The following is a 16,997-nucleotide window of genomic DNA, read 5'->3' on the forward strand; positions in this document are numbered from 1 at the left end:
TATTTCAAATGTAGTAACAAGTATTTTTTTTAACTATTTAAAATTATTTCAGTTAAAACCATTTCAATTGTTTCTGAATGTCTTAAAGAAAATAGAATATCATTTCAGCAATAATGGACACCATTGTTTTCCTAATAAAGTTTCCCCAAAACTTTTTTTCTTCATTTTTTAGGAGTGAGTTAAATGAAATAAAAGAAAATCAAAGAAGCCCAGTTAGAGTAAAAGAGAAAAAAATAACTGATCATAGGCCTGTTTCTGAGAGTCCAAACAGAAAAAGTGAAAAGGAAAAGAAAGTTAAAGACCATAAATCTGACAGCAAAGAGAGAGACATCAGAAGAAATTCAGAAAAAGATGATAAATATAAAAACAAGGTAAAGAAAAGGGCCAAATCGAAAAGTAGGAGTAAGAGCAAAGAGAAATCAAAGAGTAAGGAAAGAGATACAAAGCATAATAGACATGAAGAAAAGAGGATGAGGTCAAGGAGTAAAGAACGGGATCATGAGAATGTTAAAGAAAAAGAAAAGTCTGATTCTAAAGGAAAAGATCAGGAAAGGAGTAGAAGTAAAGAGAAGTCTAAACAGTTAGAATCCAAAAGCAATGAGCATGATCATAATAAAAGTAAGGACAAGGACAGACGTGCACAGTCTAGGAGTAGAGAACGCGATGTAACTAAAGGCAAACACAGTTACAATAGTAGAACAAGGGAACGAAGCAGAAGTAGGGACAGGAGCAGAAGAGTGCGGTCTAGAAGCCATGACCGAGATCGCAGCAGAAGCAAGGAGTATCATAGATACAGAGAACAGGAGTACAGGAGAAGAGGAAGGTCACGGAGCCGAGAGAGAAGAGCAACGCCAGGAAGATCAAGAAGTAAAGATAGGAGGAGAAGGAGGAGAGATTCACGGAGCTCAGAGAGAGAAGAAAGTCAAAGCAGAAACAAAGAAAAATACAGAAACCAAGAAAGTAAAAGTTCACACAGAAAAGAGAATTCTGAGGGTGAGAAGAGAATGTACTCTAGAAATCGCGATCATAGTAGCTCAAATAGTAACAGGGAAAAAAAGGCTGATAGAGATCAAAGTCCATTCTCAAAAATGAAACAAAGTAGTCAGGACAATGAATTAAAGTTCTCCACTTTGAAAAATAAGGAGGATGAGAAGACCAGATCCTCAGTGGAAAAAGAAAACCAAAAATCAAAGGGTCAAGAAAATGACCACACACATGATAAAAATAAAAAATTTGATCATGAATCAAGCCCTGGAACAGATGAAGACAAAAGTGGATGAGTGAGTTATATAAACTTGTTTCCATTCTGTCTCAAATTTTAAGTTTTAGAGACTTGCTGATGAATCCCCTTTATGTTGTTTTCTTTTCATTGTTTTGGGTTTATGTTTGTCTTTTTTTTTTTTTTTTCCAATGTGGACTTTATTGAGTCGATCTTTTGATAATCTGCAACCTGGATCATTTGTACTGCAAAAGTTTTAATAAACTTGAAATGAGAAAAACACTTTGGTGTAATACTGTGTGCTGTGTTTAACTATTTCATGTATGCATTTTTGTGTTGCAACAATCAGCCAGTAGCAAACATGCTATTCTACACCCTAATTTGTGTGATGGGCCAGTTGGAAACAAACATAACTGATTGTTGGAATACATTGTTACAAAAGCTTATGTTTCTCATGATTAACCTTAGAAGCCACTAGGTAGAAGAAATCTTGTGTAGATTTTTCTATTGCATTTATAACAGAGGCTTGCAGCAGCAGCTTTTAATTACACAGAAGTGGGACCCTAATAACTTGAGATATTAAGTCATTACTTTTGATTTTATAGTAATTTGCGCTTTAAAATACATAGTTATTTATATTGCACTTCATGTTACTCTTTATAGTTCTGCTGGTAGCTTGTTTCATATTAATATTTTTCCTCTTTAGTTTTGCTTTACTTCACTGTCTATAAATATAGTTTAGTATTTTTTTTCAGTTGATGTACTGATTGGGCTTGGCTTGCTGTGACACAGCATCTGACAAGAACTGTACCTTGAAGATCAGGTTGTAATTCTCAATTCTGTGTTGCTGTTGGTCTGAAGAGATGAAACTGTTGCTTTGGGGGAATGTTTTATTATTATTATTATCATTACCCTTCTCTAAAATGAAAAAAATAGTTTTCTCACTAAAACATACCACTTGTGCAGGTCTTTATGTTAGATTCTAAAAATTGTTAGTATTGACACATTAACTTAGATTTCTCTTTTCGGCCACTGACCTATATAGAGTTGAGTATTAAATGTTGCATGGTTGTTTTTTTTAACTTGAACTGACTTCTCCTAACTCTCATAACTGTGAGTTTCAACTGGCAAGAAAATGCATCTTTTTTATCTGTATATCACAGTAGGCTGTAGCATGTTTATGACTCTGGTTTCTTCTATTCAGGTGGCTTTATACCATAACTGTTAATCATTATTTTAACTTGGCATGTGCCACATAGAGTAGAAAGTTGCAAAATTTGATAGCTTACAGTGTGAAACATTAAAGATATCCAAAGTCCGTTTAGAATTTTGTGTGTTGTATATTGCTATTTTAGTGATGTGTGGCCTTTTATTCTGTAATTTCTCTTCTAAATAAAATATTGAACATCCAGTAAACACAAAACCTGCCTCATTTGAAAAGAAATTTCAGAAATCCAATTAGTAGTTGTCTCTAGAGTGCTTTTGTACTTTAATATTTGTCAGTAGTGTCAAATAGCTACTCTGTTACCAAGGTAGCTCCTTCGTAAACCCAGTAGCTACTCAGTGTTATTTGTACTGAGCAAAGCAATGCTTATTAGCATAATACTTCCCATTATTGATTAATACAATAATGATACATTTGGCATTGTGGTAGCCATTTATATAACAAATAGGGTAATGATTGTTTGCAATATCTTGAAACAAATATCCGTAGCAGAGTCTCACCAAATTTTTTTCCTTATGGTAAAAGTAATAGATGTTTATGATAATCCAGGGTGATTGATTCCTTAGAGACTTTGACCACAAACCTTAGAGATAATTGAGTCTTGAGTCCCCAAGCTGTATAATGTTATATATTTTAAATTAGTTATTGTTTGTCTTAAATTCAGTAAACTGCATTTAAAAAGCCTTTGTTATGAACTGTTTGAGCTTCAAGAAAGGTGCTGTTTAAGAAAGGATTTCTAATAACAATTATATTTAAAAAAAAAAACATGCTAAGTAAAAATAGTTCTATGTTGTCTGATCCTGGAGCTTTATCCACTAAGAATTATAGACAAGTAACCATAGGAGAAAAAAATAGTAATTTCTTTAAGTAGTATTCTCTTTTGGTCATCAAAGAAGCAATTCCATGCTAAACATTATTTATAAGCCTTTTAAAAAAAACTTCGTTAGCTGTTTTTACAATAGAACAGATATGTGAAGGAGTTGAAGTGAGAGATGACAATCAGCTAGATTTTATTTTCAGAATATAAATAACATTTAGAAAATGATCAAACAGCATTAATTGTACCTCATCTACCTTTGCATCTGAATAGTACACCAATCAAATGAACCTGTCATTACATTTTTAATAGTTGTGCAACCTTTAGTTTTTACTTTGAACAACTCTGTTTTCCTAAAAGTCAACTATTTAATTCTTTACTGCCAAATTGATAATAGTTACGTTTGAGCTTACAGTTTACCTCAAAGTATCTTTGATTTAATATTCTCTTAAAGATATTTAAATTAGTTTGTTTTTATTGCTTGATTGGCAATATATGAGAAATTTTTTCATGATTATTTCATGTGAATTCTTTTTCTGGGTAAACCGTCTGCCACAGAAATTGACACTGCAGAGAGATTAATGTTAAAGAGCTTGTAGAGAAGCTACTAGGTTGCTTTAAAACATTTTTAAGTTACTCTATAGGTAGTGAGTTCATAGAGCATTGTAGTTTCTAAGTTTCTTAATCAGATCCCTCAGAGAAGTTTCAAAGAATTTGTCTTATAAATCCATCTTTGCACAAGTGTAATATTGATTCATATTGGTTTTGCCTAATGGCCTTTGATTCTGTATTCAGTGGAAGATATGAAGCTGAAAAGTAAAAATTTCTTAATATTGGGGACAGGAACACACTGGGCTTCTCATGTTTTCAGTAGTAGTAATTACTGACAGTTCTAATTTGTTTTCAGGTTAGTGTGCGGAACAAATCAGTATGGTTTTAGTAGTTGATTTTGCTTTTACTCTGGGTGGCAGTTTTTTTCATCACACTTTGAACCTTTATGGAATTTGAAAAATTCCATCAGCAAGGTCGGAGAAGGGAGTTGTTGAGGGGTTTTGTTTGTTTTTATGTACTGGGGGGAGTGGTGGGATTGATTTGTGTGTCTGCCCTGCCCCCCTTTTTCAAGCAAATTCCTGTGTTTACCAAAAGTACATGCTGTATATTTTGTTCCCCCTTTGTGTGTTTATAGTATTTTGAAGGATAAATGAATTGGGTATTTGTATGTGGGGATATTAAAAGTTATGGCTGCTCTCTTTATGGAAGGGAAAAACAAATGAAGTTAATGCACTTCTTTTCCTAGCTCAGAAGTCACTGTGATGTATATTTTTTTAATGAAATTTAGGAATAAAGCTGTTGTTGCAATTGTATAATTAGTTTCAAAATGCTGCTTCTCTTATCATTAGTCTAGTAACTGTTAAAACTGTTTTCTGCAAACTGCATTTTACAGAATTTAAACTCTGAAAATATCAACTTTTATAGTTAAACATTGTATAAAATAAACTATACTATCATAAACAGTTTGTTTTTGTATTTTTTAAATCATTGTATTAGCTTATTCGGCCTTTATTTTTATTAAAAGCTAAATAATGAAGATAATTAAAATAATACTTTTATTTTACCCATGGGGATACAGAAATTGTATTAGGAAAAAACTGAGCAAAGAGTTTAACAATGCTGAACTTCTTTTATGAATTTAGCCAGCAGTGACAATTTCCAGGTTTAGGAATAAGTTCTAGTGTAATTGTTTAATCATAGTGCTTCACATTGCAAGGTGTCTTTTGCCTCAGCAGACTTTTAAGGTTATACATGGAATTTGCATTACTGTCAACTGGAATGCTACTATTTGCTTTTTAATTCCTCCAAATTTCTCAGCAGCGGGAACACTGTATTATATTCTGTGCCTGCCAGCTTTAATATAACACTTACCATTGTAAAGCCATATAAATGTTAATTGAGTTTGTAAAACAGATTGTCTAGTTTTTGGTTTCTTGTTTATTTTTGGTTTTATTTAAATTAGACATATTTAGGGAAAATGAACCTAGTTAACTTGAGAGTTAGTCACTGAAAATATATATGCTTAAGTAAAAATGTTCTGACCATTCAGTGGTTTATATGTGTTAGCAGGTGAATATTATTAAACTCTCAAATTCTGGAGTGTTTTTAAATGTTTTATTAAGCCAGGAGAATATGTAAAATGTGAGTGCTTCATATGGACTGTGCAAATTTGTTATTAAAATACTTTTAGTTTCAATGTGCTTTTTCTATTTTCATTGCTTTCTAGGTTTCTTTCCTAAACATATTTCCTAACCTAGTACTGTGTTCCTTTTTTAAGTGCAGATTCATAATTTTTACACCTCCCCCACCCCACCAAGTCCTCTCAATACCCAAAATGTCCTAGTTCCAGTTTACATCTTTGCCACAAATTTTAGCTATGGTTTCTTTTATCAAATTAGCAGATCAGAGCAGTTGTGTACTAATAGGTGCAGTTGTGCAATATTATGAATATACTTAATGCCACTGAATATTCTTAAATGGCTAAAATTTTACATTTGGTTGTGTATGTGTTTTATCAAAATAAAAAATGGAGTCTGAAAAAAAAATGGAGTCTGACTTAATCTTGAGTGGGGAAGAATCAATTAGATCAGACATAATTGTACTTAGATGAAAAGCAGCTTTATTAACATTATAAGCATATAATTCACTTGAATTTGTAGCTCATAATATTAGCTATGACTTAGTCTTCTTAAAAATAAACTTTTTTCTACCATGTAAAACCTAGCCTTCCCTTAGACTTTTGAAAAGTATTATATTTTGATCCCTGAGAGATATAAAAAGGGAGCTGGACTCCAGTGATATCATTTGCCTGATAGCTGGGTCTTAATACACCTCTGTCCACAAAAACTGGTCCACGACCACCTCCAGGTCCTTCCTGTACAGCTTTTACAAGAGGATAAATATATTTGTTTGTTGATTCAGACTCAGATTCAATTACTTCTCTGGCATAATCCTGAAATTCCTTCTCCTTTTCAGCCACAAGAGCTTCAGTAAGTCTGCAGTACTCTAGTTCTGCTTGTTTTGCTTGCAGTGCATTAAATTTATTTTTGGCCTATTTGGGAAGGAAAGAAAAAATATACTTTGTATTAGTAAAAAAAAAAAATTTTCTAAATATATGTAGCATTTGAAGTTGTAGATAGAGCTTTCTAAACTCACTGATATTTGACAAGTCCTGACTTAACTATATACTATAGTTTATTTCAGAAATTCTCCCATGCTTCTCACAATAGTATCATGTTCAAAGTAGTGGCTCAGTATTATGTGATGGTACATCTTCAAACAATGCAGCATGCAATTAAGATCAAAAATCAAATAACCAAGTTTAAAATCCTGTTTCTACCATTTAGAAGATGTGACTTTGACAAGTGTAGAAGACATACCAATCGCTGTCCCCATCCATCCACTGTCCTGAAGGAATGCACCCAAACCCACTGTTCCAAATCAGCCAGATATACCATGTGACTCAGCCACATAAGATTAAGTCTGCAATGAATATCTGAATTAAGTGGTTAAACCAGTTACATTCTCTTTCCTAAGAATTTGAAGTTGGAACAAGTGACATTTATCAATGTTGAAGCTAGGTAGAATAAGTAAGCAATCTACCTACCAAAAACCAGTTTACTAAATAACCTAATTTTTTTGTTTTAACTTTATAATTTACACAACCATTGTTCTTTTAACTGCTCATATGAGGTGACTAATGGGTTTTTAAAGATTTCTATAAAGTTTTGGTTGACACCTTTTCATTGTGTCTTCTCAGAAGCATTTTAAGAAATGCTGAGTTTATCAAAAATCAAGATTTTTGTCTACTTATGAATATATTTAGTATTCATGAAAATATATTTCAAACTCAGTAACCAACACTTAAGCATAAAATAGTAGCTTAAACCTGATAGATCTACCAGGAATTGAAATTTGTGAGGAAATAAAACAACCATATGAATACAAAATACCAAATTTTTGTTAGTGCTACATTTCAAAACAGGCTTTCATGCTATTTGTTGAATAGGGGATAGGATACTAGGAGTTTGAAAAAATAGAAAATGACATTCAATAACATTAGGAAAAAATCAGAAATCTCATCAGTGGTAAAATGCTGTAATTTGGGATCTTAACAAGGAGCAGTTGGGCTATACTGTATTGGTTTGGTAGCAGTTTTGTAGAAAGATATTGAGGGAACAGGGAGAAATATTTGAAGTACAGAAAAGAAATGAGAATGGAAGGAAAGGTAACCATAATGGAATATATGACTGGTCCCTCAAACTTTATATACATTAAGCATAAATACAGATTTGTAAAGAAACTTTTAAAATACTGGTTTAAAATCCTAAAAATTAAAACACATGGGGGTAAAGTAACAAATACCTTTGGAGGATACTAGAGAGCTAATTATTTTGAAAACTCGAAAGTACAGTTAAAGAATCAAATATTTATCCTGTCTTTTAAAATTGTACTTCAGAGAAACTGCTGATCATGAAAATTTCTTTGAAAACTTCAGCAAATCGATGAGAAGGATGGAGAAAATACTAACATTTTTCCACCTGATGAATTAAATCTAGGTAACAATCATCAAAGGCTGTTTGTATCACACAAAGTGAGACAACAATCATGACATGCCTTCTAATGGAAATACACAACACCAGTTATGAGGAATTTTCACCAAAAAATTGAACCTGAATCTGACCTAAACTAGATTTTACATGAAATGTGAGGAACAATACTACCCTGCAGGGATCCAATCAGCAAAATGCAGACGATAATAATTCTAAAAGATAAGAAACCCTGTTCCTTCAACAAATAAATTGCAAGATAAACATAATGGAGACAAGGAGGGAGAACCTAAGACAAAAACAGAGGATGGGGGTGGAGGAGGAGTTGTTATAGGTTAAAAGAAACTTGAAAGACATATCAATCAACCAAATAGAATATATGGACCCTGTTTTATTCTCAAAACAAAAAACTCTAAAAAATATTCATTGAGACAATCTGGGGGAAATTTAAATGCTGACTGTTAATTGTTTTATATTTTTGAATGTTAATTGTTTTAGATGTTGTAACAGAATTGTGATTATGTTAATTTCTAAAGAGTCCCTGAGTTTTAGAGATAGATACTGAAATATACATTGATAAAATGATATGATATCTGGAATTTGCTTCAAAATAATATGGCAGATCCTACTTCTGATAATGGCCACATGAGGAGGTTGGCCAATTATTCTCCACATAAAACAAGTTTATTATTAAAAATTATTAAAATCAACCATTTCAGAGCACTGGTAAGTGACCATGTACAGGCAACTACTTGAGAAGTGTTTTTTCATGAAAAACTGCTACTAAATCAGAAGGTAAGAACCCCAAGTTTCTGGCATTCTTTGGAGGGCATTGTTATCCCTCCAGCTGAGGAGGTGAAAACTTGCAATTTAACTGGACAATGATGTCAGATTCTATTTGGGTTGAGTGGCAAAGCAGCTAGAAATTGAAAGGGGAGATTCTGGAATGAGACAGAGAAGAGTTGAAATGATAAACTCTACAGACATCCCTGGCTAATTGATAAAACACATTCACATAGGATACCTCAGGAGCCTGGCAAAAAAAGCCCGGGAGAAATTATGAATTTAGTGTTCTTTGGACTACCACCCTCAACCTGCCCACAGCTTGCATAGCAGGGGTAGGAGTAAAAACATTACTGGCTGAAGGTGTCTGAACATAAACTCTACCCATATTATTGGATGACTGTCAACACCAGTACAGTGAGGAACCCTAGGAGTCGAGGCTTTAAAAAATAAAAGTGAGCAAAGACATCGGAGGCTACCTTCTGTGGTGAAAACAGATTTCATAGCTTGCGTCCAGGGAAAGCAGTTGCCTACTAAAACAACAACTCTCAGAACAAAACAGAATCTACAACATATTCTATAAAATGTCAAGTTTTCAACCAAAAATTACTAGACCTGCAAAGAAATAGAAACGTGTTACATTATTCTCAGGAAACAGAAACTAACTTTGAATGAAACTGCATATTGACTTTAGCAATTAGATTTCAAAGCAGTTATTATGAATATATCCAGTGAATTAAAGGAAATATGCTCAGATTGAGTGAGCTGAGAATCTAATCAGAGAAATAGAAACAATATAAAAAATATAAAAAGAATCAAATGAAAACTGTAGAGTTGAAAGTTCAATAATTGAAATGAAAAATTCACTAGATGAGCTCAACATCAGAATCAGTGAATCTGAAGGTAGGTCAATAGAAACTATCCCATCTGAAGAACAAAGAGAAAAATATTGACTAAAAATTATCAGAGGTTTCTGGTACAATATCAGATGTCTCTGTGTATGTGCAAATTGGGTCCCTGAAGAAAAAAGGATAAAGAAGCAGGAAAAATATTTGAAGAAATAACAGAAAACTCCCCACATTTGGTGATATTAACTAGCACATCCAAGAGGCACCACAAATCCCAAATAGAAAAAACTCAAGGAAAATACATCATAGTCAATCTGCAGGAAGCCAAAAAAGAAGAAAAAACTTCATTTTCAAGAGAAAAATGACACATCACATATAGGGGACAAACAATATGATTGACAGCAGATTTCTAGTCATAAACAGTGAAGGCCAGAAGACACTGGAACAAACATTCAAAAGGCTGAAAAAAATGATATCCAATAATTTCATATCCAATGAAAAGGCAAGGTAAGGACATCTCCAGAAAAACATTAACTGAAAGAATTTATTGCTAGCCCACCTGTGCTATAAAATGTGCTAAAGGAAGTCTTCAGACTGAATGGAAATGGCCAATAAGCATATGAAAAGATGCTCAACATCACTAATCATGAGGGAAATGCAAATGAAAACCACAATGAGATACCATTTCAAATCCATTATGATAATCAACAACAAACACAGAAAATGTTGAGAATTTGGAGAAACTGGAACCCTTGAACATTGCTGGTCAGAGTGTTAAATGGTACAGTTGCTGTAGAAAACAGTATGGTGGTTCTGAAAAAAATTAAACATATAATTACCATATGATCCAGCAATTCCACTTGTGGGTATATAAGCAAAAGAATTGAAAACAGGGACTCAAACAGATATCTTATACCAATGTGCAGAAGCATTTGCAATAGGCAAAAAATGAGAACAACCCAAATATCTATTGATGGATGTATGGATAAACAAAATGTGGTATATATGTACAATGGAATATTATTCAGCATTAATAAGGAATGAAACTCTGACACATGCAGCAACATGAATGAACCTTAAAGACATAAGCTCAGTGAAATAAGACAGACAAAAAAGGACAAATATTGTATGATTCCACTAATATGTGGTACCTGGAATAAGCAAATTCACAGAGACAAAAAGTAGAACACTGGTTACCAGGAACTGGGAGGAAGGGGAACAGAGAGTTACTGTTTAATGGGTACAGAGTTTCAGAGTAGGATGATGAAAAAGTTATGAAGATGGACAGTGTTGACAGTTGCACCTCAGTGTAAATGTGCTTAATGCCCTTGGACTGTATGATTAAAAATAGAATCAGCGGTCCCCAACCTTTTTGGCACCAGGGACTGGTTTCGTGGAAGACAATTTTTCCACAGACGGGAGGGGGAGGTATGGTTCAGGCAGTAACGTGAGCCATGATTCAGGTGGTAATGCAAGCAATGGGGAGCGATGGGGAGTGGCAAATGAAGCTTCGCTTGCTCGTGCACTGCTCACCTCCTGCTACGTGGCCTGGTTCCTAACATGCCACGGACTGCTACCAGTCTGTGGCCCAGGGGTTGGGGACCCCTGGTTAGAATGGTAAATTTTATGTTATGTATATTTCACCACATTAAAAAAATAAGTTAAAACTCAACAATTAGAAAGAAACCCAGGGGGCTTCCCTGGTGGCGCAGTGGTTGAGAATCTGCCTGCCAATGCAGGGGACACGGGTTCGAGCCCTGGTCTGGGAAGATCCCACATGCCACGGAGCAACTGGGCCCGTGAGCCACAACTACTGAGCTTGCGCGTCTGGAGCCTGTGCTTGGCAACAAGAGAGGCCGCGATAGCGAGAGGCCCGCGCACTGCGATGAAGAGTGGCCCCTGCTTGCCACAACTAGAGAAAGCCCTCGCGCAGAAGCGAAGACCCAACACAGCCAAAAATAAATAAATAAAAAACAGGGAAACAACCGACTCTTAAAAAAAAAAAAAAAAAAAAGAAAGAAACCCAGGGCTTCCCTGGTGGTGCAGTGGTTAAGAATCTGCCTGCCAATGCAGGGGACACAGGTTTGAGCCTGGTCTGGGAAGATCCCACATGCCACGGAGCAACTAAGCCCATGCGCCACAACTACTGAGCATGCGCTCTAGAGCCCACAAGCCACAACTACTGAGCCCGCGTGCCACAACTACTGAAGTCCACGCGCCTAGAGCCCATGCTCTGCAACAACAGAAGCCACCGCAATGAGAAGCCCATGCACCGCAACAAAGAGTAGCCCCCGCTCGCCACAACTAGAGAAAGCCTGTGTGCAGCAACGAAGACCCAATGCAGCCAAAAATAAAATAAATTTAAAAAGAAAAAAGAAAGCAACCCAACTAAAAAATTGGCAAAAGATTTAAATAAACACTTCACAAGGCACACAAATGACTAAAAAGTACATGAAAAGATGTTCAATATCTTTAGTCATTAGGGAAATGCAAAATAACACCATGAGATAACACGATACTAGAATAGTTAAAAATTAAAGGATGGCAGTAACAAGTGTTAGCAAGGATGTGGGGCAACTTGTCCTTGCACTCATTGCTGGTAGGAGTGGAAAATGGTACAGCTATTCTGGAAAACAGTTTTTAGACACAAATGATTGGATGCCAGGTCCTCCATACATGTTCTAAAATCTCTGGGACCCCCACTCACCTCAAATATGAAACCTATGTGATCCCAATCAACATATTCTCTGGGTAGTGGTTTTAAAGAGGGGGAAAAAGTAAAGGAAGCATCATGGCCTGTCATTTGCATTTGTATTTTCTTTCATATTTATCAAAACACAATAGAAACTAAAGAAGGATAAATAGTTGTGCAAAAGACATAAACCTAGTGTGAGAACTTCAATACCCATAAAAACAAAAACTAACTCTTCACATTTTTAATACATTTTATTGTGTCATAACCATAATGACCATCTGTTCTTACTTGATAAAGGAAACTGCTTTGGGAAACAGAAAACTATCATGAACTCTATATTACATATTTATTGCTAAAAGAAGTATAAACATTTAGGAATAATTACCATTTGCTGAATATGGGCATCTTGAACTTCTCGACGTTCTTTATCAGCTTTCCGTTTTTTCTCCTTTTCATGGTCCCAGAAAATCTGGTCTGCTTTCAGGATAGCTAACAATTGTTCTTTAGCCTCTATTTTTCTTTGTCTTTCTTCTTCCTCTTTATTTTTCATCTAGATGATAAAAGGCAAAGGAAAAAATTAAAACCATTTTTAGCAACCAACAGCCTTCAATAAGGGACAAAGTTAGAAAGCTCTAAGCAGAAAGTCAGCCAGGAGCAATGCAGGGGCAGAAAACTGGACACACATGGACTGATTTCCACATGGCCAGTTTACTTTGATTTTGTTCTATTTCCTTAATATCAAGAAACACAATAAAAAACGTAAGTAGAATGATACTGGTTTTAAAAAATACAGGAACAGAAAAGCAAGACCATCTCAGGGTAGGGAAATATTTGTAAGGTAAAAAATTAATTGCTACAATGTTTATAAAGTATCCAATTTATATCTTATGACAGTCAGTCATGTAGGAGATAAATTCTGAAGGATTAAGATATACAGAAACACAATGGGGTAATTTTTACTTGATTTGTCTTAAAAACATTCAAACGAAAGGTATATTAAATGAATAACTTTTTGCACTTCAGATGGTTCTGAAACAGAAGAGATTATTATTACTTTGCATCTATAAAAATCTTATTTGTAATTGTCTACCATGTCATCTTCTGTTAGAAAGTAAACATGGTCTGATTTCAAAACTATAGGAAGATAATTTATACATTGTTTTTCAAATCTGCTCATTTTTGTCAGGGAGGCAGAGGGAGTATATTAGTAGGAAGTTAGGAGAAACTACAGTGTAAAGGGCTCAAATTTGTTTTTTGATTTTTATTTGTCATCATTGAATTGCTTACCACAAGAGCTCTATGTTCTGCAATTGCTTTTAATTCTGCTTTGTTTTTTTCATACTTTTCTCTTTCTCTTTTTTCCCATTCAGCCTCAGCTTCTGCAATATCTCTAGCAATAATCAAATCTTCATTGTCAAATTTCTCTTTCATTAGTTTACTCAGGAAGTTATTTATTCTTTCTCTCCGTTCCTCCATTAGCCTATAACAAAATAACCATCACTTGTCAAGTCTTCATGAATGGATTTTTTATGGAGCCAATATACTATATTTAGAGAGTCAGATATTTTACAGTCTTTTACAAGACTGAAAGGGAGCCCCATCGCTCCTTTCATATATTAAGTGGAAATTATTTTTAATACTTTATTTTATACTTTATTTTTAGAATAAAGTCTATTCTAAAAATCCAAAGGGAATAATGCATATAGTATGATCTTGTGTATGTGTGTGTATAGGAAATAAAGTGTAAAATTCTCCACATGAAAAGTATTTTTAAATACTTTATTAGACTATCCTACTTGCTCTAATATTGAAGGCATAGATTATAAAAATAAGTCAAAGGCCTTTCTTTAAATGTAACCTCAAAAACAGAAAAAACTATCAAAATCCTGAATAAATTCATCCTTACTATGCCCTGTCTGCAATCTATTCATAGCACTTTATTGACTTCATCTGTTTATATGAAGATAAATAACTCTCCTTTTACACTGTGAGATTTCCAAGGTCAGAGACAGGGTAAGTCCTCTCTCTAGTTCAGGGCCAAGCATAGTGCCTGGCACATCATCAACAATAACTACATGTTTGTTAAAGGAATGGGGGCATTTTCGTTAAGGAAATTGGGCAAAATATACTTTTAAATTTAATTGTGACATATTCACTGATTATTGAGTGAATTTGCAAAGCAACATGGGAGAAACAATGAGAAAGGACACAGCACATGCCCCAGGGGAATGACAATCTAAAGTGGAGAAAAGACAATTTTGTAAATAACTATGCAGGCAAAAGGTGATAAATGCCATGAGAAAGCTAGAAAATGATGTGGGCAAATGAGAAAAAAGGAAGGCTTCATGGAAAAGGTGACATTTCATCTAGGCTTTCAAAAACAATATTTTAAACACTCTGATTACCTACTATGTGCCAGGGACTATTCCAGGTACTGGGACATAACAGTAAACAAAACATTAAAAATCTCTACTTTCATGGAGCTTTCACAATAGTTGGGGGGTAGAGAGACAGCAAACAAAATAAATAATTAAAATAGTGCTGTATCATGCAACAAAGAAAAAGAAAGCAGTTAAAGTGATAAGCAATGTGGGGTGTGGGCTTGTAATTTTAAATAACATTGTCAGGGATGGCCTGAATGAGAAGGCAATATTTGAGTAATGATCTGAAAGAGTTAAAGGAGGTGAGCATTCCCCAAAGAGGGTACAGGAGAAGTCCAGTGTGAGTGACAAAGAGGGAAAGAAGGAGAGAACAGTAAGAGATGAGGTTTGAGAGAGGAGGCTGGGGTCGGCTGGGAATTAGGATGGATGTAGAGCCTTATGGGCCATAGTCAAGACTCTAAGTGTGATATAAAGCCATCAGAGGGTTTTGCACAAGTGAAAAGCATGGTCTAGACAGAAACACGATGTACTGTTAAGTCTCCTCCCTCATCTCACCCCAAACTGCTCAATAAGGTAAGCAATGACCTCTAAATCTGATGGGTGCTTCATTTTTAAAATCTCATTTAATCCCTCTAGTGATCTAACACTGATGACTGCTCTCTTCTTACTGAGTATCCACCCCCACTCCCTTGCTGTTTCTCTGCTTTTCCTCCATTCTCTGGAAACTATTCCTTGGTCTTCATATTATCTTCATTCTCCATTTGACCTTTAACTATGGATTTCCCTAGGGACTATGTCACCTTCATTTCTTACCTACTCCCCCTAGGTGAGCTCACCTGTATCCACAGTTCCAATTCCCACTTGTACATCAATGGCTCACAAAGCCACCTCCAGCTCATACCCCTCTCCTAAAGCAGAGATTTTCAGTATTTCCAACCATCTATCTACCACACAGATGTCATCAATATTCCAAGGGAACCCCAACTCACATGCTCCAAGCTGAAATCACCATGTCACTAAACGCCCTGAAATAAATAATGAGACCTTTTTGCTAAAGACTACTCTCATATCACAACTTCTGATTTAAAATAAAATAATTTCAGACAGTGCTTTATTCATCACAAAAATTATTTTAGAAGCTGACCTGTGTGTTTCAGCTTCCTTTTCTTTCCCCATTTGTGTAAGACGCTTTTTTGCTTTGATAAATTTTCTAATCTTTTCATCTTCTTCCTCTTGCTGCTGCCGTTCTACAGCTTTGATGGTATTTTTATCATTCAAATGTTCCTTGGAGGAAAAAATTGTGTATTATCCTATCACAAAGAAAAGTATCTTTCAATGTATAGGTATCTAATACGATATCAAATGTGAAATGGTCACAGCTTCTAATACAATTATTTCTCTCTTGGAAGTTTATCCCAAGGAGATAATCAGAGCTGGACATTACGTTTTATGTACCTACCATGCACTTCACCTCAAAGTTATTTATAATAGTGAAAATTGGAAACAACCTCTAAATAGTCAATAATGGAGAAACGGTTAAATAAATTACACTCTCAAAGACATGGGAAGATACAAATAACATAATCAGTAAGTAGGAGAAAAAAGCAGAATATAAAACACTACCATGGAGTATTTTAGTTTTGCAAATATATATAAATACAAGTTTATAATGAATGTATAACTGGAAGAAATGTATCAAATGTTAACAGTAGTTACCTCTAGGGTATGAGATTATAGGTGACTTTCACATCTTAATTTTCTGTATTTCTTTTCAAATATCTCATTTCTTTACAAATATGAATTTAAAATAATTCTATAATCAGATAAAATACAGTAAATATGTATACATTCATTTAATGTTTGAATAGTTAATATAGTCATATGCTACACAAATTTACAATATTTTAAAAACACACAGTGTAAAGCGTCCTTCCTACCACATCCACCATCTGCCTATTCCTAATTCCACCCACCAGACTCAATTACTGTGAAACTACTTTCTTGTCCAGGCTTTCTTTTTGTGCATATACAAAAAATTATACAGATGTATATTCTAATTAAAAAATGTTTAATAGGTCAGTTTTTTAACAAAGAATAAAAATCTGTTCATATCAGCATATTTTTTTAAATTAGAGCATCACTTCAGAAAGTCCAATATAAATCAGAGGGGTTCTAGAATTCTACAACCTGACCTGCATTAGCCATCATAAAAATAGGTGTCTTTGAACACAACAGCCTGGATACACAGATGTATCAGTGCTTTCTGTTACTATAAGTAGAAATCAATTCAAGGTAAAAGTTATTAGCTATAATATTTAATATTCCACTGTATTTATAACTCAGGGTCTACTATGTACCTACTACTCTTAAGTACTCTTTTATTTTATGGGATATTACTTTTCAAAGCTGTAATCTGGTTAGGAGATAT

General features: G+C 34.4%; 2 protein-coding genes across 6 annotated transcripts in view; one reads left to right on the plus strand and one right to left on the minus strand.

The window, feature by feature from the left end:
• The window catches only part of PPIG (peptidylprolyl isomerase G), a 41,025-nt gene extending 39,226 nt beyond the window's left edge, over positions 1 to 1,799 (plus strand). For all 5 annotated transcript variants that reach the window (XM_059928058.1, XM_059928059.1, XM_059928056.1 and 2 more), the window contains one exon: positions 173 to 1,799. In XM_059928058.1, the coding sequence (XP_059784041.1) occupies positions 173 to 1,280 (1,108 nt within the window). In that variant the 3' untranslated portion in view covers positions 1,281 to 1,799. The remainder of the gene's footprint in view (positions 1 to 172) is intronic.
• Positions 1,800 to 5,991: 4,192 nt separating this feature from the next.
• Positions 5,992 to 16,997, minus strand: part of CFAP210 (cilia and flagella associated protein 210) — a 31,752-nt gene continuing 20,746 nt past the window's right edge. The window contains exons 6-9 of the mRNA XM_059927235.1: positions 15,714 to 15,853; positions 13,476 to 13,668; positions 12,574 to 12,738; positions 5,992 to 6,364 (exon numbers count right to left, since the gene is read on the minus strand). Coding sequence (XP_059783218.1) covers positions 6,020 to 6,364; positions 12,574 to 12,738; positions 13,476 to 13,668; positions 15,714 to 15,853 — 843 coding nt within the window. The 3' untranslated portion in view covers positions 5,992 to 6,019. The remainder of the gene's footprint in view (positions 6,365 to 12,573; positions 12,739 to 13,475; positions 13,669 to 15,713; positions 15,854 to 16,997) is intronic.

The sequence above is a fragment of the Balaenoptera ricei genome, chromosome 7, assembly GCF_028023285.1.
Source record: "Balaenoptera ricei isolate mBalRic1 chromosome 7, mBalRic1.hap2, whole genome shotgun sequence".
In the NCBI taxonomy this organism is placed as follows: domain Eukaryota; kingdom Metazoa; phylum Chordata; class Mammalia; order Artiodactyla; family Balaenopteridae; genus Balaenoptera; species Balaenoptera ricei.